Source organism: Pipistrellus hanaki, assembly GCF_964339955.1.
Source record: "Pipistrellus hanaki genome assembly, chromosome: 9".
NCBI lineage: Eukaryota > Metazoa > Chordata > Mammalia > Chiroptera > Vespertilionidae > Pipistrellus > Pipistrellus hanaki.
In genome coordinates, this window is record NC_140511.1 from 56214218 (window position 1) to 56238655 (window position 24438).

The 24438-nt window shown below is 36.4% G+C and overlaps 1 protein-coding gene across 2 annotated transcripts in view; it reads left to right on the forward strand.

Annotated features, from left to right (window-relative positions):
- PRMT3 (protein arginine methyltransferase 3) overlaps nucleotides 1-24438 on the forward strand; it is a 78370-nt gene that overhangs the window by 27429 nt on the left and 26503 nt on the right. For both annotated transcript variants that reach the window (XM_084894739.1, XM_084894738.1), the window contains exons 10-13: nucleotides 1856-1955; nucleotides 15544-15622; nucleotides 19560-19747; nucleotides 22147-22233. In XM_084894739.1, the coding sequence (XP_084750865.1) occupies nucleotides 1856-1955; nucleotides 15544-15622; nucleotides 19560-19747; nucleotides 22147-22233 (454 nt within the window). The remainder of the gene's footprint in view (nucleotides 1-1855; nucleotides 1956-15543; nucleotides 15623-19559; nucleotides 19748-22146; nucleotides 22234-24438) is intronic.

The window sequence follows — 24438 nt, forward strand, 5'->3', positions numbered from 1 at the left end:
TTTGATGAATATCAGCTTTTGATGTTGTTTGAGTTGGTTCACCTGGCCTGCTCCACGATCTTTTCCGCTTGATATTGTTGTAAACAACCCATTTTTCATCGCCAGTTATCAGTCGTTTTAAAAGTGGATCATATTCATTACGTTTCTTTAGCAAATCGCAGCTGCTAATGCGTTGCGTTAACTGTGATTCTTTCAGTTCGTGAGGAACCCATGTATCGAGTTTTTGAACATAGCCAAGTTGTTTTAAGTGATTTTCAATGCATGTATGTGATACATGAAGCTTCTCTGCAATCTCACGTGTTGTACTGTGACAGTCCGAATTGATTATTGCTTTGATTAGGGCGTCATCAACTTCAACTGGACGACCAGAGCGTTTTTCATCTTTGAGTGAAAAATCACCAGAACGAAATTTGGCAAACCAATTTTGACACTGCCGTTCTTTTAAGGCTTCGTCACCATAAACAGCACATAACTTTTTATGAGCTTGCGATGCGTTTTTCCCTTTGCAGAAATAAAAAAGCAAAATATGATGAAAATGTTCCTTTTGATTTTCCATTTTTCAACGAACGCCAAACGAAAACTACAAAACAGATCAAAAAACTTTTTTTACTGATTAACAGCTAAATAGCCAACTATCAAATAACAAAATGTGTTTTACATTTGTACTACGTCTGCAAACCTAAAAATTCAACTGAAGCCATATATGTGTGAAACCCGCAATTACTTAGCTGCCGACCCAATATAAGCCATCCCCTGAAAATAAGGCCCCCTAGGCTAATCATGAGAGATTTGGTCCACTGATTCTGAAAGAAATGGAGTCACAAGAAATTCACCAGGAAATTCAGGAATTGGATTATTATGATGATGTTCCAGAAGATGATGACATGATTGTCATTGAATAAATGAGTAAATTCTTGATACTGTAGGATTCACAGTTTGTCTGGTTTGCGTTGACAAATACCATACTACCGTACCGTATACAGGTAATAAATTTCCTTTATTTTCATTTAACAATAAATGTGTACCATATTCTTCTTCATGGAAAAATAAGACATCCTCTGAAAATAAGACCTAGCGCATCTTTGGGAGCAAAAATTAATATAAGACACTGTCTTATTTTCGGGGAAACGGTATGTTGACATCTACTCTTTTTTTTAAAATATATTTTTTATTGATTTTATACAGAGAGGAAGGGAGAGAGATAGAGAGTTAGAAACATCGATGAGAGAGAGTCATCGATCAGCTGCCTCTTGCACACCCCCCACTGGTGATATGCCCACAACCAAGGTACATGCCCTTGAGCGGAATCGAACCCGGGACCCTTCAGTCCCCAAACCGATGCTCTATCCATTGAGCCCAACCGGTCCCGGCTTGACATCTACTCTTGATAAAATTAGAATTTCTTTTAAAGATGAAGTTTTTTTTAAATCCTCACCCAAGGATATGTTTTTATTGATGTTTTTTAGAGATAGAGAGAGAGAGAGAGACATCAAGACATCAATCAGTTGCCTCCCATACAACCAGAAATCTAGGTATGTGCCTTGACCATGTGCCCTGACCGGAAATCAAACCCACAACCCCTTGGTATAAGGGACAATGCTCCAACCAACAGAGGCACCCCGCCAGGGCTCAAGATGAAGTTTTAAATATTTGTCCGGTGCATTGTAATATTAACTAACAATAATCCTGGGCATTCATGAAGTGACCAAATATTAATTATATGCCCAGGAAATAAACTTTGAATATACTTTCAGTTCCACAAAATAATTTGAAAAGTTGTCAAGAAATTATGTAATTTAACTAGTTTTCAGAATCTGTTTAACATACTAATTTAATTCATTATGATAATTTTCAGACTAAATAAACTTGAAGATACTATCATACTAATTAAAGGAAAGATTGAAGAAGTTCATCTTCCTGTAGAAAAAGTGGATGTTATTATATCTGAGTGGATGGTAAGTATCAGTAGAAAAAGTACTTTTATTGGTTTTAAAAAAAACTGCTAAGGTAGCTGTTTTCTGCATTCAATTTTATTTGACAAGTGGCAGAATGGTAGCATTATTTTTAAAGCAGCTGTAATTTTCCTGTGGTACTTGATTCTGAAATGGCTCTTATTTACTGGTCATTCCTAATATTTTTTTTTTAAGCATAAATCAACTTTATTTTTTTTTTATTTTTAAAGTCATAATAATTTCTGTATTATTTTTCTACTTTCTAAATTTTAGAGAACTAAATATGTTTTCCTAAAAGCTTCCACAGGCTAGTAAGGACTTATTAGTACTGTTTTATCAAAATTAACATGTTGTTGCTTTTATTGCTTGTCATACTGAATGTCCTGTCTTTTTATTTGTTAGGCCATACTATCAGTGTCTTTTATTGCATAAAGTAGAATTTATTGGCATTAATATAATTAAGGTACACTACAGAACTTTATTTACTTTTGAAATAAGTCAAAGCAGAATATTTATTTTTAAATGTGTAAAGAAAAATTAATGTTATTTGACAGCTGATTTGACTTACTGATATGCCAATTTGACGAAGATAAGGTATATAGTATTTCTACATAGACAAAATTTTAACCATTTCGTCAGTTTTAAGCTTTTGTAAACAGTATTTGAGCCCTAGCCATTTTGGCTCAGTGGATAGAGCTTCGACCTGTGGACTGAAGGGTCCCAGGTTCAATTTTAGCCAAGGGCACATTCCTGGATTGCTTGCTCTGTGGGGGCCGTGCCCCCCTCCGCCCAGGAGGCAGCCATCAATGATTCTCTCTCATCATTGATGCTTCTAGCTCTCTCTTCCTTCCCTTTCCCCTCTGAAATCAATATATTTAGAAAAAACAAACAAAACAAAAAAACTGTATTTGATACATATGTTTTCATTAAATGAATTTATCAAAAACTGAAAATAATCTGTTTTATTTTATAATGATCAATTTTGAATAAACAAAATTCTAGCCAAATAGCTGGGGTTTCAGGGAGATTTTGAAATGTTCAGATTTAATGTAGTGTTAAGTTCTAATCTGGAGTCAGTGACTGTCATTGCTACTCTTTTGTACATGAAATAGTGTGTTGATTTTTTAATGCCTCTTAACCTCCTTTATAGTTTCTAATGTTTTGACTTTCTGGGCTGCACTCTGTGGGGGGCTGTTTCTCTGTTTTCCGGGACCTGCACAGAAAACCACAGGTTCCTGAGTGGAGGAGCTGGGGATTAAGAAATTAAAGGAAAGGGGAAAAAAAAAAAGACCAAGAGGGATCCGGGTGGGGGGCTGCCACTCTGATGGAGAGACAGTCTGTCAGACAACACAGCACATTTATTGATTTCCAGCAAGGGGAGGGTGGTGGTGGTGGTGGGGGGTTGTTTAATGGCAAATAAGTTTTGGGTGTGCCCAGGTCCTATTCATTCCCTCATTCCTGGGATTAGCATATCCAGACCTGGGTAAATCAAGGTCCTATTCATTCCTCATTCCAAGCACTTGGATAAAGATAAGAAATCTGTACTGATAACCCTCTCCACTTTTTGGGCTGCTGTTTCCAGGGGATGGCCATGCCAGTCACCTGGGACTCAGCTGACATTAATTTAAAGGTCATCCATGTGCATTCCCAAGGGGCCCTCTGCAGCATTCTGGATAATTTTATTTTTCATTTCTGTCCACTAATTTACTAATTCTTTCTAAAGTTATTTCTTTTTTTCTTTTTAAAAAATATTTTATTTATTTCAGAGAGGAAGGGGGAGGGAGAGAGAGAGAGAGAGAGAGAGAGAGAGGGAGGGAGGGAGGGAGGGAGGGAGGGAGGGAGGGAGAGAGAGAGAGAGAGAGAGAGAGAGAGAGAGAGAGAGAGAGAGAGAGAGAGAGGGAGGAGAGGAGAGAAACATTGATCGGCTGCCTCCTACACTAAGAATTGAGCTCTCAACCTGGGCATGTGCCTTTGGCCGAAATTGAACTCAGGACCCTTTAGTCCACAGGCTGATGCTCTTCTATCCACTGACTGAAACAGGCTAGAGCTCTAAAGTAATTTCTAATAATTTGTTAAACTCATCCATTGAAATTTTTATTTCAGTTTTGTTTTAGGAATTTCATTGGGGGGGTTCTTTTAAAATTTTACTCGCTTATTATCTTTAAGCTTTTTTCCATTTAATAAATCATAACATACGTACTTACTTTACATTTTGTGTTTTTGATTGCAGTATTTGACATTTTTGCAGGATTGCTTTTGCTATTGTTTCTGTTGCCCTTCACTCATGGTGCTTTATTCTTGTGTATTCTGAGTGTCTAGTGCTATTTAATGGCTATATATTTTCCCAGGAAATTACCTGTGGAAAGTTCTTTTATGCCTGGGTTTTTACCTTAAATGATTTGCACTTTTCCCCCCCGTATTGCCATGTACCTGGGATAATGACACAGTAAATGCAAAGCCATTGCATTTAATTTTAATATTATAAAAAGAGTTGACTAAAGAACATTTTAATGTAAAAAAATATAGAATGAATGTTTCACTGAACTTCATGCACCCATCATCTAACTTATCAACATTTGCCCTTTTTTGTTTTATCTTTCTCCATGGTATTACCATTTTCTTGCTATCTTTAACTGATAAGAACTTAAATATATATATATATATTGTTTTTTATTATGCCAATGTGAAGTTTAACAAAATTATCAGTGTAGCCACAATTCCATGTTACATGAAAAATTCCTTAATATCTAGTCTGTGTTCACATTTCCTTGATTGATTCATGAATTTTGTTTTTATACTTCATTTTTTTGAATCAGGATCTGAATTGGGTGCACATATTGCATTTGATTATTTTATAAATTTTTATTTCAATTAAGCTTTTATTTGAGATAATTATAGATTATCACATGCAATTATAAGAAATAATACAGAGATCCCTTATACTCTTTACTCATTTGTGTCAATGAAAATATCTTGAAAAACTATTACACTGTAGAGCAGGGGTCCTCAAACTTTTTAAAGTGGGGGCCAGATCACGGTCCCTCAGAGAGCTGGAGGGCCGGACTATATGAACTACTAATTCCTACTGTAACACCTTGGCTGCGCTCACTGCCCAAAAAACCTGGCGGGCAGGATCAGACTCCCCTGGGGGCTGCATGTAGTTTGAAGACCCCTGCTGTAGAGCAATAGGATCTTGATATTGATACCACTGAGATACTTAATTTCTATAATTCGTCACTTCAAGAATGTGGTGCAAATGGAATCATGCAGTATATAACCTTTTGGGATTGGCTTTTTAAAATTAATATAATTCCTTCGAGATTCATCCAAATTATGATACCTATCAATAGTATATTCCTTATTTCTGAGTAGTATTCCATGATATGGATACATCATTGCTTAATCATTTGACTTTTGAAGGATTTCCAGTTTGGGGTTTTGTCTCCTGTTTTCCTATGTTTATTCACTAGGTTTAGCAAATGCTTTCAAGGTGAAAGCCAGCTTACTGGTGCATCTAACAAGATTGTTCTTTTTATTCTATCATATTTGTTGTACTTAGAGGGTCATTATCTCCTAAAATGCATTGTTGCTGGAAATGGAATGAGATCTTGTTCTTTAAATTTTGAATCAGACTGTTAATATTGTTCATCTTCTCTTTAGCCTCAATATTGTATAATTTATAAGTATTATAGAATCATTCTGTTATATATGGGTACCTTAACATAATTTTCTTTAATAAAAGTGCGATCTAATAATATAATTGTATTTTTAAGAGAATATTCGGTTATAATTAATGATTTTTATCAATCACTGTGGAGGTTGGGAATTCTATATAATAAACGCCTAATATATTAAGTGTTCAACCATTCATTCCACTGTTCAACCAGTCGCTATGACGCTCACTGACCACTAGGGGACAGACTCTCTGACCGGTAGGTTAGCTTGCTGCTGGGGTCCAACTGATTGGCCCTTGAGCCCTCCCATCGCCCCTTACCAGCTGGCCCTAGTCACCCCGATCTCCTAGTATTCCCTATCCCCTGATCAGGACTGGATGGGCCAGACATGACCTGGATGAGTCAGTGCACCAGGCTAGTTGTTTTAGAAAACTGCATTCATCCTCTACCCTTGTCCTTGGAAACTGATTCTGTGAGTCTGGAGTAAGGTCCACATGTACATTTGGAAAGATCTCAGGTGATTTACTTTTTTTTTTTTTTGTAAATTTGCTGATTGGACAGTTAGCTGCAGTTTGGGGGAAAGGGCTAATTTGACTTGTCAGTTTTTTGTAGATTAAGTGAGAGTGCCATCTAGTGGAGGAAAGACTTAAACTAATGTGTTTCAAACCATTAGAAGAGTATGCAGAGGAAATCAGCTCTTGTTCTGAGTTACGTTCTCCACAAGTCCATGCCATTGGAAAATTAGAACTGTATGTTGTAAGGGATGAGAAGAGGAAAAGGAAGTATTCATGCAAGACAATAGCAAGCGCACATAATGGTTCCAAATAAGGTGGTAGTTATTACATTATTCTCATTCTTGCATTAAGCTAGTGATTAGTGAAATAATAATGCAGTAGGAGCTGCTCTGACAAATATTTGTGATATACATATAAGATTTATTTTTGTTTTTGGACTATGTAATAATATATAGAAGTTACAAATTTTGCCCCTTCCTACCACTCAGGACCTACCTTGAATTTGCCAATAAAGTCTGTTACCAGTTTTTAGTGTATCCTACCTGAAATATTTTAATCCATTTTAAATATGTATGTGTCATCCCACCCTTTGGCACACTCATTCATTTAACAAATACTGTGTGGCTGCTACTTGCTGGGCATTGCCCTAGGCAGGATAAAGCAGTGAACAAAATAGATTACAAATCCCACCCTTATATTTAGTGCAGGTAAGCATAGTCTACATATTTTTCTATGCCTTGTTTTTTCCACCACTCTTAAACCTTCAGCTTTTCCTTTATGACTGCTACAGCAATATCCCACAATTGTTTTTATTAAATGCAAAATATTACCCTAGTGATTTCTGCTTTAATCCACAATTATTTGGAAGCATGTTGTTTAATTTCAAGTGTTTGGAACTTTTTTAGATATCTTTCTGTTACTGACTTCTAGTTTGATTTGGTTGATATCATAGGCCATAATATACATGTTATCATTCCATTAAATGTGTTCAGATTTGTTTTATGGCTCAGCATATGATGTCTCATTGAATGTTCTACATTCATTTAGAATGAACATGTATTCTGCAATCCTTGCGTGAAATGTCATATAATTGTCCATAGGATCATTTAATCTTTTAAATATTTATTAAGTTTGCTTACTAAGTACTAAAAAAGAATAATGCAGTTTCTACCTATAGGAATTGTTTGTTTCTCTTTTCAATAGTCAGTTTTTGCATCAGGTTTTTAAAAAATATATTTTTATTGATTTCAGAGAGGAAGGGAGAGAGAGAGATAGAAACATAAATGATGATAGAGAATCATTGATTGGCTGCCTCCTGCATGCCCCCTATTGAGGATAGAGCCTAAAACCTGGGCATGTGCCTTGACCAGGAATCAAACCATGACCAGGTCCTGGTTCATAGGTCGAAGCTTAATCATTGAGCCACACCGGCCAGGCACGTCAGATATTTTTATGTGTTTTTAGGATTGTTATCTATTCTTGATTAAGCTTTGCCTCTTTCTCATTCTGAAATATTGTATTTTTTATGAGATAATATTTTTGGCCCTTTAGTCTATTTTATCATTTTTCTAATTGTGTCGTAGAATTGTGTACTATTCTAAGCATTTATAAACAGATATGAATGTGTTCTATTTACATTATTGCATAATATATAACTTTTAATAACCTCATGCATAATTACTTTTAAAACTCTATAACTTCATTACTGTATTTGTGATAAAGTGCTTAGCATCAGTACATTTTAAAATAAAATGGGGAAATCACTAAAAAACTTAGCAATTCAGGTGTTCAATAACTAAGGCTATTTTAAACATAAGAGTGAAATAAATAGGTTACTTTACATCCTTATAAAATCTTCTGAGATCAGACATATCCTATAAAATTTTAAGTTGTGTACATTTTTAGCTAATAACACTGTAGATGGGAGAAAATGCTTATCTAATTACTTTTTTTGATATCTCTGGAGCAGTGGTTCTCCATGGAGGGAGGCTGTTCAGTTTTTCCCTCCTGTGGTTATTTGGGCAGTAGGAAATATCTGGAAATATCTTAGGTTACAGTCGGGAAAGGAAAGGGTAGCAACAGGAGAAGAGTAGTGCTGGCCTCTAGCAGGTAAAGCCTAGGGTGCTGCTAAACATCTTACAATGTACAGAACAGTCTCCACAATAACGTATTATGTGGCCTCAAATGTCAATAGTGCCAGGATTGAGAAACCCTGCTTTGAAGATCTAATTTCTATGCATTATTAATAACTTAGCCTCCAATTTAGATGATACTACAAAGGCCACCTAACCTAATCTTAGGCATCAAAGAACACTTTCCGTGAAAGGTGAAATCATGATAGTATTTTTTGTCACATAGTTATGCAATTGAATTGATGTTCTGCTTTCATTTTGTATAATACCTGTTAGATTTTTATGGCTACCTGAACATTTAAACCTAATAAGTTACCTTCAGTATGCTGTTCCTGTTTTGTCCTTTCAGTTGGGTTATGCATTTACCAAGAGCTTTTTGTACTGTTTACCTGCTTATTTATGTAAAATCAGTTAATATTAACATAAATATTGAACAGGATTGTAAAAAATCCTATATAATAAACAGGTAATATGCAAGTTGACCATCACTCCAACACACAAGATGGCCAGCAGGGGAGGGCAGTTGTGGGCGGTCAGGCCTGCAGGGGAGGGCAGTTAGGGGTGACTGGGCCAGCAGGGGAGAGCAATTGGAGGCAACCATGCCTTCAGGGGAGGACAGTTATGGGAGACCAGACCAGCAGAGGAGGGCAGTTAGGGGTGACCAGGCTGGCAGGGGAGAGCAGTTAGGGCCAAACGGGCCTGTAGAGAAGCAATTAGGCATTGATCAGACTGGCAGCAGAGTGGTTAGCGCAGGGGTCTTCAAACTACGGCCCACGGGCCACATGCGGCCCGCAGAGGAGTCTGATCCGGCCCGCCAGGTTTTTTGGGCAGTGAGCGCAGCCGAGGTGTTACAGTAGGAATTAGTAGTTCATATAGTCCGGCCCTCCAGCTCTCTGAGGGACCGTGATCTGGCCCCCACTTTAAAAAGTTTGAGGACCCCTGGTTAGCGGGTGATTAACTTGGCAGGCAGAAGGGGTTAGGGGCAATCAGGCAGGCAGGCAGGCGAGCAGTTGGGAGCCAGCAGTCTTGGACTGTGAGAGGGATGTCCAACTGCCCATTTAGGATCGGGCCTAAATGGGCAGCTTGACATCCCTCAGGGGGTCCCAGATTGGAGAGGGTGCAGGCTGGGCTGAGGGACACCCCCTGTCCCCCCTGCACGTATTTCGTGCACCAGGCCTCTAGTGTTGAATAAAATAATCAGTAAAACAAATTGTGAGTAAGTAGGTGTGGGAGGGTGAGAGTTATAAAATTCAGGGACTCTTCACTTGGCAAATGGCCTCAGATTGTTTTTATATTATTTTTTTACTTTTTAATTTATTGGGGTGACTTTGTTTAATAAGTTTTTTTCTATTTTAAAATAACCCAAACTGGAAATTATTTACAATTCATTTTGAGTGAGGTTTATTATGCAAGGAAGATGGTAAGGATTCCAATCAGTAGATCCATCCTCAAAGGTATTGTTCAACAAATTTGCATTTATATGTTTTTACTTAAAGTATACTGTTTTCCACTAACAAATGACTAGTAGTCCTAATTAAATTGGATAAAATTATATCTACGGTAAATCTTATAGAATTTATGGTAGTATTGGAAAAAATGTTACCAAATATCGATATTGATTATACTTCAGAGACATACTAAGAATTAGGAATTAGATTTTGTAGGCTTGTTTATTTATTGGAAGTAATCTTTTATTTTTATCTTTAAATCAAGATTATTGACTATTTGTTACTAAACTGTCTATAGATTCACTCTTCACTGTACTTGTGCTTCTCTCTTGCCTCACTCTTTTAAATAATTAACTCTACCTAGTGGTATATCAGCAATTCAGTTATTTGAACGGGAAAAAATAAAGACAACCAAAGAAACTTATTCAAAGATATCATAAGTTTTGTTTATTATGAGAAGATATGAACTGGGAAATAGGCTCTCATTTTAATGAACAATGTTAATATTCTAGTTCCAGATTTAATCAATGTATTCCTTTCTTAATAATTAATTTTTAAAGTGTAAATGCAAACTTTAATTTTGAAAAGTAAATGTCAGTTTGGAAAGAAGAGTGCCCCGTGAGCATTTTGGGAGAAAATACCGTGTATAATTCTCTTCCAGATGGCACCCCTACAGGTGAAGCAGCAGCCTGTGAAATTATAGTCTTGAGTAGGGCATTTGGAGCAAAGCCTTCTGGTATCAGTAATGAATGACTTGGTCAGAACGAAGGACAATTCCCAGGAAATTAAAGGCTATACGGTCACGGAGGGAGCCTATAGTAAAATGAAGTTTACCAAAGTGGAAAGTTGAGAGAAAGGACAGTAACCTTTAGCAATACATATATGACTCTTCTCATTTGCTAATGTTTTTTAACAAGTCATATTAATTTATCTCACAAATGTCATATATTGCTCTTACATATATTCTGGTACTTCAATTGATTTTTCTAAACTGATAATTTTTACAATAAAATGGTGGTAATAGTTGCCAACTAAACTATCAATTTGAAACACTATGAATCAAATACCTACTGTAAATTCAATTCTTGTTTAATATGCTCTAGGGGAGATTTTTTATTTCAGAACATTTGAATACTTAATTGTAGCTGTAGTAAATCTTATTTTCAATCCAGCAAATCAACTTAAGAAGCAATATAAAATAATGATTCAGAACTTGGTTTGTGTTTTTACACCACAGTTCACATCCTGGCTTTTTCAACTGTTTCCATGATTATGAGCTGTTTTTTAAGTCCTCTTATTTTAAGTATTAATTGAACATGGTTAAGCCTTATTTTCTTATCTGTTAAATGGAAATAACAATAATATGCTTTAGGGAAGAATTAAATAAGTTGATCCATATAAAGACACTTAACACAATGAACTTAAAGTCATCACCACTATTATTTGAAATTTTTAATTTTAGAAAGCAAAACAATAATACTTTCTAGAGGAAATTTGTGTTTTTTTGCTTTTTGTTTGTTTTTTAAAAATATTTTTATTGATTTCAGAGAGAAAGGGAGAGGGAGAGAGAAATAGAAACATCAATGATGAGAGAGAATCATTAATCAGCTTACTCCTGCACGTTCCACAGTGGGGATTGAGCCTGAAACCCGGGCTTGTGCCCTGACTGGAAATTGAACAGTGACCTCCTGGTTCATAGGTCAATACTCAACCACTGAGCCATGCTGGCTAGGCAGTATTTTTTAATTATACACCAGTGAAGATCAAAAATTATTTTTAAAAATAGGGGAAAGGACTTGCTGTGTCCTTCTGCTTCTATATAGCTTAGTCTAGTTCTACCTTTTAGTAACTGACTCCTATATAGTGACTTCCACTCAATTAAAGAGCTCTGCCATATGGTCATTGTTAACTCTGTGCCAGGCACTGTGCTGAATGCTTTCTTTACATATGATATATCAGGAAGAGCATTTGATGATTTACTTTCATAAATTCTCTGACCATATTATGTTGGCTGATTCTAAAAAATGAGAAGCAAAGACATGGCATTTATGATAGAGTATTTTTACTGCCAGGGATGATGATTTTCTTTTGTTTGTTTGCAATCTGTCTCACTATTTAGTTTAGCAATATTGAGAATTGAATCTTAAGGCCACTATTTTGTAAGAGATGTTAAAAATTGTCCAGTATTGTTTTTCCATCAGCATGACATAAAATAAGTTACTTAACCTCTCTAGTATTGATTTCTCTCATATGAAAATTAGGTTATTTTAAATAATTAGAATCTTTGAAACTATCTCTAATATTTTTTATCAGGATTCTAATCTTAGCTAAGGTAATCATGAAGGGGTAAATATGAAAATACTTATTGGTTTTTATTATATTAAATGAAAGCAAGTAGATGGGAAAGTCTTAAATTATAAATACCAGTTCAGAGTATTAAGTAAAATAGATTTTTTGGCCTGGGGGGAGGAGGGGTGGTGGTGGAAATCTCTGTGATTATCTTTTTTAAGAAGAAGCTTGGAATTGGCACTAATGTTTACAATTTGATCAAATTGTTTTGATAGGATTTTTAAATTTTTATTAATTTTAAGTAAAATTTTAGCAGATGTATATGTAGATATATATATTATTACATATATATTGTGGTGTGTATATACATATTCATAGTCTTGGCTGATGTGAAAAAAGAAGTGATACAAGAAAATGTGACCTGATTAATTCCTGGGGAAAAAGGAATTTTACTGCTTACTTATGAATTATAAGACTCCTCACTAAATAAATGTTATTACATCAATCTGGACAGTCTGGTAAACCTTTATCCTCTAATATTAAACATAATTTCAAAATTCTGATTAGCCTTTACAAATACGTTTTTTTACATAGCTCTTAATTTTTTTCAGCTGGGCTAATAAAATTTGTTCTAAACCTTTTACATGTATGAACATATTTAATCCTCACAGCAACTGTATGAAATACAATGTCATTGTCACTGTCACTTTACAGTTGAAGAAACTAAGCAAATGATGTTGACTTACCCAAGGTCACATAGAAAAGAGGGTTTATCTGGGATTAAATCCAGGAATCCATCCTCTCAACCACTGTACAATTGGTATTGACTATAATACCAATTTAAAATATGGTGTAATTTAATCTCTGATGAATGGCTAATAATACCTTTATTTTAAATGCAATAAAGGAAGGTGTTGCTAGAAGGAAGTACTTTCACCTATTGATTAAAGACTTTTTTTGGTTTGTAGTACATGAAAGTAAGGTGGTGTTTGAGCATATGGAAGCAAAGTACTTAGATTTAGCTAACTGCTTTGAAAGAGTAATACTAGAAACAGTTTTGACACCGTGCCAAATCAGTAGCAGTTTTTAATACCCCCTTCCAAAAATGATTGGAATGTAATGAATACTTAATTTGTACCAAAAATGTGAATTTATTTATTTATTTTTTATTTTAACATTTAGCACTCTTGCAAATAGGGACCATATTTCTTCACCCTATTAACATGTTTTATCAGCAGATCTTTTTCTCATAGGGCAAATGAATGCCTCCTCTTTTGTTGTTATAAATCCTTACCCCAGGATTTTTTTTTTTTGATTGCTAGAAAGAGTGGAAGGGAGGAAGGATGTGCAGAGAGGGAGAAAGAGAGAGAAAGAAACATTGACAGTAGAGAGATATATGGATTGGTTGCCGCCCCAGGTACCCCAGTAGGGGAATCTGCAACTAAGGTATGTGTTCTTGACTCGATTCGAACCCACAAACCTTCGATCTGCAGGAGCAACTGGCCAGGGTGATGCCTCCTCTTTTAATAATTCCTTAGCATAAATTATAATTCACCTTAGTCAGTTGATGAATGCTTATTTATTAGTATTTGTGTGCATAGATCTGCATGTCATGTCAGATTGAAAAGATTTATTTGAATTCCAAAAATCTCTTATGCTTTGAATACTCAGATGATGTTAAAAGGGTACTAACTTGAAAGAGTTAGACATGTTACTGAAGAAATCTATCTAGAGAAAGACTTTCCACCAAATCCTTAATTTTCCTAATGTAAACACATTTGTAAAAGCTTTGTTGCAAAATCTTTTTTTTTTTGTAGGCAATTATTTTCTTATCAATGAATTAGTGTGTTGGAGGTAAATGCCAAAGTAGAGTTGCTAGAGGCAATTTAATTAGCTTCCTTCATAAGTGATTCAAGTATGAGAGCTGTGTTTTTTGTAATTTAAATTTGCTGTTAATCTCTTGGGAAGATTATCCATCCGGATTTGCATTTTCTTGTTCTAGAGAAACCATTAAAAAAAAAACTTCTTATTGTGTTTAAAGGCAGTTGTATTTATCCTGTCGAACAGTTATTTGAACACAAAGCAAATGAGTGAGAACAGTTTTGATTTAGAATGCTAACATCGGGGTAGAATTCATATTGGTTCACCCTGACCAATAGGTATAGTATGTGTTAAGCTCTGCACCACGCATTTAATTTTCCTTGCTTATCAGGGCTGTTGGCGGATGGGCCCTTAGAAGGAGAAAGACTAACTGAAACTGGCATTAACTTCTGACTTATGATTACTTTGTCATTTATTTAATAAACTGTAGCATACTGTTAAGAATGCACTGTTTGTGACACCGGTAGGGACAAGTTATCTTTTCTTTTGTGCTATGATTTTTCTTTCTTGGCAGAGGATTCATTACTGTTCTCTAGAATCTGGAGTGCAGTGGGGCTATGTTTCATGAACTGTGTTTCAAACACTCCCCGTGCAAGGTGTTGATAGATGTTAAATAGGAAAAAGAGGTGTCTAGTCAAAGAGAGGTTAAAGTATGTTCCTCAGTTTTCTTTACCTTAACACTTCTTAGAACTCTTATTGTGATAATGTGCACTATGCATCTTCAAGAGGAGGATGTAGCATCTGGTGTTTCTCAAATCTCTTGGATTAAAGCCAACTCCCCCACCCCTTTTTTTCTTTTAACCAAAGGGAGAGTCACTGGGGCAGGAAACTGTTTGGGAAATGATGTTCTAGACCAGATTAGATCAACCAGGATATATCATCTAGGGCCAAACAGTTCTTTGTTATGGGGGCTTTTCTGTTCATTGTAGGATGCTCATCGGCATCCTTGGCTTTCTCTACTACAATAGATGCCAATAGCATCCCTCTACCCCATCCCCATTAGTGACAATGTTATGCCCAGACTTCGTGATCCCCCAAGGACCACCAGGGAGCCAAGTCCGATGCAATAAACAAAAGAGCCTTCACCATGCTAGCATGGGCCCCCCCAACTCATGCTGGCAGCATGGCGGAAGAGAGCGAATTTCTCTCAGTCCAGGGGTTTTGAGGGTTAGGGATAACTCCGCCCTGCGGGGCGGAGTTGGGAGCTCATCCTTGCCCCGCCCTGCCCTCTCAACAATCAAAATGTGTCCAGACGTCTCCCAGAGAGCAAAATCTTGAGGACCTTCTCTAGATTAATTTTTCGATATTCCGGAGAGTTACAAGTTTTGTTAACAATTTCCATCTGAAATATTTCTTTGAATGAGAAAGAAACAATAGTCTAAAAAGTGAAAGCACAGATTAAAAAGGTTCAGTAGATTCTACCATAATAAATTTTCTAGGTTCACTTTATACCCTGGCCTGGTTTTCTAACAATTATTATGTAGAGAACTTACTACAAAAAAATAATTTCAACTTTTGCAGAATGTTTTATGGCATAGACAAAGTATATACAGTGTATTTTTATAAAAAGAATAGGCAGATATTTAAATTGATCTTTCTGTGAGGATATTACACATTTCCAAACTTCATTTTTTTTTTCCTGTTTTCTGCAGGGTTATTTTCTTCTTTTCGAATCTATGTTAGATTCTGTTCTTTATGCAAAGAACAAATACTTGACAAAAGGAGGATCGGGTAAGTATAAAATTCTTGTTTTAATAACCTATTTTAGTCTGACAGAACCAAATGAACCTTTGGATTTCAAATAAACTATGCATGACTGAGAAAGTTCCCAATAGAGATGAAAGATATTTCCATTAAATGAAGCTATAAGACACTTGTTCAGTATACCGGGGAAACATGGTAGATATTGTAAAGAAGACAGTTTATTTTTACTTTTATCTCCTTTAGTTCTAAACTTTTTATGCTAGTGTTTACTGGAATTGTTCCTTTATGCAGCTCAGTCTTATCCTTTAGTGTCCAAAAGTTTGTGAGGCATTTCTAAGGGATAAAGGCTTTCCCACCTTTATCTCTTCACAATGTGAGCTGTTCTAGTGACAAATGAATTCTGGGCAATGAATCGAGAAGGACACAGATGTCAAAGCTGTGAATTTATAAATGGTCTGTTAAGAGGGTGCTTTTGTCCAATCAGCGCTTTGTTAATTTCACCTATAAGGAGGAATAATTATTCAATTATGATTCTATCTGACAAAAATCAAATGACAAATGTGTCAGAATGTGAAAGTAAAGAGTTAGTCAGGATTCTGGCAGGTGGCCCAACATTTTAGCCAGTTGTGAGGAAGTGGATATAGAACCAAACACACCTATAACACTGATTACAAGTCCTTTATGAATACTCATGGAACTTACTAACTGAAAGATAATTCCATTTCTAAATTCTAACAAATATAAAAACTATGGTATTTCTGTACTTTTGTGAAATGTGATTAGCTTGAAATACAATTAGCTCAACACTAGAAAAAATAAAATTTATGCCTCTTTAGATTATTTCTTTATTTTATCAACATATTTTTAAAACTTTTAAAATTACTTTTAGTGAGATACCATTTTTTCCTTATGAAAAACTTATCCTTAATTCTTAGTAGTATTAATTATTAGTACACTAGAGGCCCGGTGCACAAAGTTCTTGCACAGGTAGGGTCCTTAGGCCTGGTCGGAGATCAGGGCCAATCTGTGGGGCAACTGGCAGGACAATCGGGGGGCTCCCACTGGCACCCACCTTGGCTGGCCTGGCACTGCCCACTTGCCATACCTGCCCCCATCGCCGCTGCCAGTCACCTCCCTCTACAGGGCAACAGGCAGGACCTGAGGGCTGGGGGCAGCTCCTGCATTGAGTTTCTGCCCCCTGGTGGTCAATGCGCATCATAGGAATCAGTCATTCTGCCATTCAGTCGATTTGCATATTAGGCCTTTATTATATAGGATTGCTTAATAGATACAAAGCCAGAAGTTAGCATACTTTTTCTACCAAAGGGCAGATAATGAATATTTTCAGCTTTACTAGTATAGGCCACAGTTTCGCCCCAGCTACTCAGCTTTTCCACAGTAACAGCCATAGAACATGGCGGTGTTCCAATTAAACTTATTTATATGGAGTGTGTGTGTGTGCGGGGGTGGCAATGGTAAGATGTGTACACATATAATACCTTAAAAAAAAAAAAAAGGAAAAAAGAAAAAAAGAAAGAACAACAACTTATTTATAAAAACAGGCAATGGGCTGAATTTGACCCATGGCCTGTCATTTGACATTTCCTAATAAAGAGATTGATGATAGTTTAAAAATTTCACTAAGATTTAAAATACTATTCTAAAGTAGAAGGACTCTATGAACCATGTTAAGTAAATTGAATGTTTGTGAACTCCAGAAGATATTAGATTCCCATAGACTGCAGTGTGTGTAGCACGCTCTGAAGTACGTGGCCCTGATCCCTCCCACATCCATTTCTCTGTATCAGAGGTATCTATGCCTGGCCTGCTGCCTGATTTTGTAGATAATGTTTTATTGGAACATAGCCATGCTCATTTATGTATGTACTAGATGCACAAAAATTTGTTCCCTGGTCGGAGGAGGGGAGGGACCTTTAACCCAGCCTGCATCCTCTCACAGTCCGATAGTCCTCAGGTTATGTCTCTCTCTGCGGGAGGCCACTGGGTGGGCCCCCGATCGTCTCTTCACCACCTCTGGTCACTGCTGTGCCCCCAATCCCCATCGGTGTTCCCTCCCTCTGCCTGCTGGCACACACCTTGGCTGGCCACCTGCTTGCCGGCCCTGCCCCCACCAACTGGTCATTCTGTAGTTCGGTCTATTTGCATATTACACTTTTATTATATAGTATTATTATATAGGATTGTCTGTAGCTGCTTTAGCAGCATAATGTGGGAAAGCTTCTACTATTGTCATACCAAGTCCCAGGAAGGATGTATAAAGAAGTTTCCAAATATCTAAAATTGCTTCGGAATACTGTTTCTTCAGTGTTTCTCATCTTAAATATCTGGTATAAGAAACTAAATATACTTTCATGTGGCTGATGTTCTTGTTCAGTTAGCATTTGCAATAACAAATCAGTTACTTTGAAGAATTTGTATCAATACAAAATTTAAGCACAGGCAAGAGGCTTACTGAATCTGTGGAGGAGAGTAGAAGTATCTGAATTTGCATGGAAGTGGACTCTAGCTCAGCTCTCTTATCTGCCTGACAGGCCTCTGTGGGGAGGACTGGAGAAACTTCTTAACAATAGTATAGCACCAAGTATTTATTCTTGGAGTCTCAAGTGTCAGGTGTGGAAGAAGCAATTGCTTTGATGCCAGCAGATCTTATCATGGGCTTCATTTGGAAGATAATTTAGTGCTGTTGTCATTGAATAATAAAATTTCCAAGGCTGTGAATAGAAACAAAGTTTGGGGGAAAGAGAAAGGTATTTCTCTACTGCTTAAGTCTGAAGGCTAATTGATAGCCATAAAATTACTTCTTTTTTGCATTTCTTTGGAACATATGTACTTGCTTTCAATTTGTTGTTAAAAGAAAATGTGATTTATATTTTAAATCATGGTAATATGGTGATAATTCATTTTAATACATTTGAAGGACAAAGTTCATTTTTTATTTATTGCTAAAAAAATCAGTATTATTTAAAATGTTTTGCTATAAAGATTTATGTTCGTTATTGGGGAAAGTTTCTTCCTGAATGCTCTTCCCTTAATGCTCTTAACACTTGGTTTTCCTCTTATTCCTGTGGCCCCAGGTTCTCAGCCATTTCTTCTCAACATCCCTTTTTTCTATACATCTCTTAAATTCTGGTACTCATCTTGGGAACCTCATGAGCTCCCATTACTTAATGTCCATTTATATGCTTATGGTTCCAAATTTATATCTTGAGCCCAGATAATCTCTTTTGAATTTCACACCTACTATACTCAGCTGCTTAGTGGATATTTTTACCCGTTTGTCTCATAAGCATTAAACACTTATATTTTTCTTGAATCTGCCCTTATTTATTCCATATAATGATTAGTATCACATTCTGCCGTTATAAAGCTAAAAACTGTCATCCTTGACTCTTTTCTCTTCCTCACCTCCATAGCCAGTCAGTCTTACAATCCTATGAATTCAACCTCTTAAATATTTCTTGAATATATCTCTTCAGTGATATGAAGTGGTCTTCTACACAACTATAATATTCCATCACATGAATGTTTAAGATACTAACTTTTAAAATAATTTGTCCCTCTCTGCATGTTCCAAAGCTATAAGTAAAGATCTAGTATCTTTTTAACGTCAGCATGCTGTAAATTTAATATTAATAAATATGTCCATTTCAGGATTACCTAATTATGTGATTCTCTTTTAATTATTTTAATAGCAACCCATTGGTGAAATCCTTATTTTAATCTTACCATCACAATGATGGAAATCTTTTTATTTATTTAAGGGAGCTACATGATAGAACTTGGTTATTTTCCATGAGCTATACCTTCATAAATCCCCCACTACTAGTAATCAATTGCTAGTGAGCCATACTGATGGATTTGATACTTATATTTAGCCTTTTTAAATTCTGTTTTATAATAAAGGGAACTAATGCTAAATTGTTGGATATTTTATTTCTTGCAGTCTATCCTGATATTTGCACTATCAGCCTTTTGGCAGTAAGTGATGTGAATAAACATGCTGATAGAATTGCTTTTTGGGATGATGTCTATGGCTTCAACATGTCCTGCATGAAGAAGGCAGTTATTCCAGAAGCTGTTGTGGAAGTTTTAGATCCGAAGACTCTTATTTCAGACGCTTGTAGTATTAAGGTAGGTGTTTTACCAATTTTATTTTCTCTAATAGTTTTGCCACATTTCTGAATTCAGTATTTGAAATTAATGTTGATTTTATATATGAGATTTCAAACAGTAATCTTCCTATTTTAATCAGTATAAAACAACTTAAAGTCATAATATTTACCAGTTAACTATATCATCCCTTTGAAATAACTTCTCTTGATATATTGAAGTTTCTTATACTCCAGTTAAATCACTCCTAAGTGATTTATTTTTGACTTAGTGAAGGTGAAAAGTCCTGTCCTGCTATATAGTCATTTCTGCTTCATCACCACCTCCTGGATTTATTCTAGTTTCCCTTTAATAGCCAGATAATTCATTCATATCACATATTCCACACAACTTAGCTTGTCCTTCTATCCCTTGCAGAGTAAGTACAGTGAATTTTTCCATTGAACTAAACTATGTTCAGAATGTTCAGTTAATTTCTTTAGTGTTTTAATATCTTATTTTTCACCTTGTAAGTATCCAGTTTTATGAATTTTGCTATGTCAAACTTACAAGGGTTGAATAATAACATTGCTTTTCTTAAAACTCCTTAATTTGTTTGTTTCAATTAAATAAATATAGATTGTTTAGTGTTTGGTTTAAACATTGTTTCCTCTTTTTACTCACACTGTTACTTTTATAACATCAATAATTGTTTTCTACACAAAGAAGATATTCAGTAAATGTTTATCAATTCTCTTAGATGGATAAAGTATTTAAAATTAGCATAGAATAATAAACATGTAAAGTTTTTCAATAAGAACAAGCTTATTAAAATTGTGTTCAGCTTTTAAGAAAAAAATACAGCCTGCTTCATGATAATAGGACTGGTTAGTGCTCTGGTACTGATAGTAAGTGATTTATTTGGACTCTTTGGCTCAGAGTAGGAGTGTACAGTTATAGCCAACTCAGCCCTTGGGCTGAGCAGAAGGAAGAAAGAGGATTATGTGGGGGAGGGCAGGGCTAATTTCTCTCCCTAGTGATCTCTTTGCTTAAGTGCCAAAAAATGCTATGAATAAATAGTGGAAATACAAAATTTAGGACTGAAAGATGAAGGTGTTTAAAAAGTATACCCTTTCTCTTTTTTTAAGCATCAATCTTTGTTTGTTTGTTTGTTTAGGTAAATACAGTTTATTCTGTACTCCCAATCCTCCTATAAATAAAAGGCAGCCACTTTGCAACTTTAAAATTTTCTAAAACTATCTAAAATAGAGTAATGGTTCAGGTATATGATCATATGCATTGTCTCCACTGTGTTATAATCTACTCATGTAAAGTCAATTGTTAACAATCTTACAACATACTCTGGTCACACTACTGTAACTGATTCCATCTACCCTCCATAATAAAATGGAAAAGGACTTGAACTAGGGCAGATTGGGAAAATAAGAATATTTGACTTTTTTTAGTTGAATCTTCATAGTTGGTTTGCTGATATCCAACTTATCTTCAACTGCCTTTACAAAATGAATTCTAAATCACTCTGTTCTTTTCATTAGTACTAGAGGCCTGGTGCATGAATTTGTTCACCACTGGAGTCCCTCAGCCTGGCCTGCGGGATTGGCTGAAACTGGCTCTCTGACATCCCCGAGGGTCTTGGATTGTGAGAGGATGCAGGCCAGGCCTAGGGACCCCACTGGTGCATAATCTGGACTGGGGAAGGACGTGGGAGGTTGGCCAGCCATGGAGGGACCATAGGAGGGCTCCAGGTGTGTCTAGGCTGTTTCCCTCAGTCCCAATCTGCCAGACCTCAGCAGCAGGCTAACCTACTGGTTGGAGCATCTACCCCCTAGTGGTCAGTGCATGTCATAGCGACTGGTTGACTGCTCTGTCTTGCCCCCTGGTGGTCAGTGCACATCATAGCAAGTGGTTGGGCAACCTTAGCATATCATTAGCATATTACGCTTTGATTCGTTGAACGGCCAACTGGACAACTGGACACTTAGCATATTAGGCTTTCATTATATAAGATATGTTTTGTCATTTCCTATAAGAAATGACTGTTATCATACAGTTTCTAGCAAATGTATTGCACTAGTGGTATACACAATTTTAATTGGAAAACATTTTTTATTTGAAAGTACTTTATTATGTCTTAGAAAAATCTTGACCACATTAGAGCCATGCTTTGAGCCACTACACTATTCTTACAAAAAGTTCAAGTAAATAATACTAATGTGATTTAAAAAAATAAATAAACTAAGTGATAGTGCTAGTAACCTTTAAATTTGGAAACAATCCCAAAAGTGGGGTGTAAATGATTAAAGTTTACAAAACATTAATTTATTGTAATCCTTTTTGCACAAAAGGAAGTATTTATCTGTGTTTTTGTTTTGTCCTTACTATTTTTACTAAATTATTCTCTCCATTCTTGTAATGGGTAGCACATAGATTGCCATAAAGCATCTGTCTCAGATTTGGAGTTTTCTTCAGATTTTACCCTGAAAATCACAAAGACATCCTTGTGCACGGTAAGTTATTTCATTTGACTTTTGCGAATATCACCAGCAGTGCAGTTGATTGTCAAGCTAATGAAATAATTGCCACTCTTGTGATAAATGAAAAATAGTATTGCCTTTGACAGTCTGTCTTTGCCTTGGTTAAGCTATTGAACAGATCTGTTTTAATAGGCCAGTAGACTTCAAAAAGGGTAGTTTAGTTCAGAAGAGAAAGTATTAGGAAACAACATTCACAAAATGATTTTTCTTTATAGATTATTCATTATTACCTAGTACAGGCCTGGTGCACAAAATTCGTGCACTGCGGGAGGGGGGGGTCCTTCAGCCTGGCTTGAGCCCTCTCACAATCTGGGACCCCCTCGGGTAGGATCCCTAGGCCTGGCGGGTGATCAGGGCCTATCAGGGCTATCCTTCCCCCAGCTTCCGGCAGCTGGCCCTGTCCCAGATGCTGCCACTGCTTGCCATCTGTGGGGCGCTGCCCCTCCCCCTGCCACCGGTCACTTCCCTCTTCAGGCATGGGGTGCAGTCGCTTGGCTGGCCTGCAGAGCGATTGCTGACCGGCCCCCGCAGACCCGCCACAGTGTCCCTGGCCAGTGGTCTGGGCCTCCTCCTGTGGAGTGATTGATTGCAGGGCCCACAGATCAATCGCCCTGCAGAAGGAGGCCCCGCCTACCTGACCAGGGCTCTGTAATTGATCACTGTGCAGAGGGAGCCTGGGCCTCCCTCTTTGAGGCTATAGATCGTGGTTGGGGAGCCTGCCATTACCCCACAATCGCCCTGAGGAGGGAAGCCCAGGCCTTCGCACCCTCCTTGGCTCACGTGGTGCCAGTGCATGTCATAGTGTGGTCATCTGAAAGGTTGTCAGGATGGTCGTACTGCTTTCGATCATTCTGTCAATTTGCATATTACGCTTTTATTATTATAGATCATATAATTAATTGAAAGCACTCTATCTTTATAGATCAGAATTCATGTCCTGGTCCTCCCAATAACTCTTTTTAAAAAAATATATATATTTTATTGATTTTTTACAGAGAGGAGGAGAGAGGGATAGAGAGCTAGAAACGTCGATGAGAGAGAAACATCGACCAGCTGCCTCCTGCACACCCCCTACTGGGGATGTGCCCGCAACCAAGGTACATGCCCTTGACCGGAATTGAACCTGGGACCCTTCAGTCTGCAGACCGACGCTCTACCAGTGAGCCAAACCGGTTTCGGCCCCAATAACTCTTATCACTAAATTGAGATGGAAGAATTATATTATTAGGTACAATATTTTATTTTTATGTGAGAAAAATAAATTGATGCTTTCTCTTCTCTTTATTTAAAAAAAAGCAACCTGGTGTAATAAGAAAAGTTTAGGCTTAAGAAAAAGTAGATCTGACCCAGCCAGCATGACTCAGTGGTTGAGCGTCATTTTATATCATTATATCATTTTATAAATACTAAAATATATAAATACTAAATATATCTTCAGTAGTTACATTTTTTAAAAATATATTTTATTGATTTTTTTACAGAGAGGAAGGGAGAGCTAGAAATATCGATGAGAGAGAAACATCAACCAGTTGCCTCCTGCACACCCCCCACCGGGGATGTGCCCCCAACCAGGGTACATACCCTTGACCAGAGTCAAACCTGGGACCTTTCAGTCTGCAGGCCGACGCTCTATCCACTGAGCCAAACCGGTTTCGGCAGTAAAGTTTTTATTGAAAACTGCATTGTTAGAAACTGTAAAACAAATTATGGTTGTGTTAACTTTGACTCTTCAACCGATTCTTTTAAATATTTTGTTCAGATTGGCATACAAAAGAGTTATGGCTTGCTTTAAAATAATTTCAGTTCATTTTGATTCAATAGTTTTATATTTAAATAAGTTTGACAGTGTGCTTTGCTTTTTTGAGTAGTTCTTTATGTTGAAGTTTGTTTTACAATTTTTAAAAGTTAAATATCTAGATCCCAGATTTATGATTTTGGGTCACTCATTGTAGTTATTTATTTAATTGATGAAAAGCAAAATTTCATCCTTCCCTTTAATCTTTCCCAGATTTTCTACTGCTTTCAGTAATTGAAATATGATCAATTGAAGTTACAGAATAAAGGTTTTGGCTCCTAAACTTACTCTAATTTGATGTTAGTAATCTTTATGAGTTATAAAAGACCTCTTGATTAATAACAACTGACCAATCCTGTAAGGGAATTCTTACAAAGAAATTA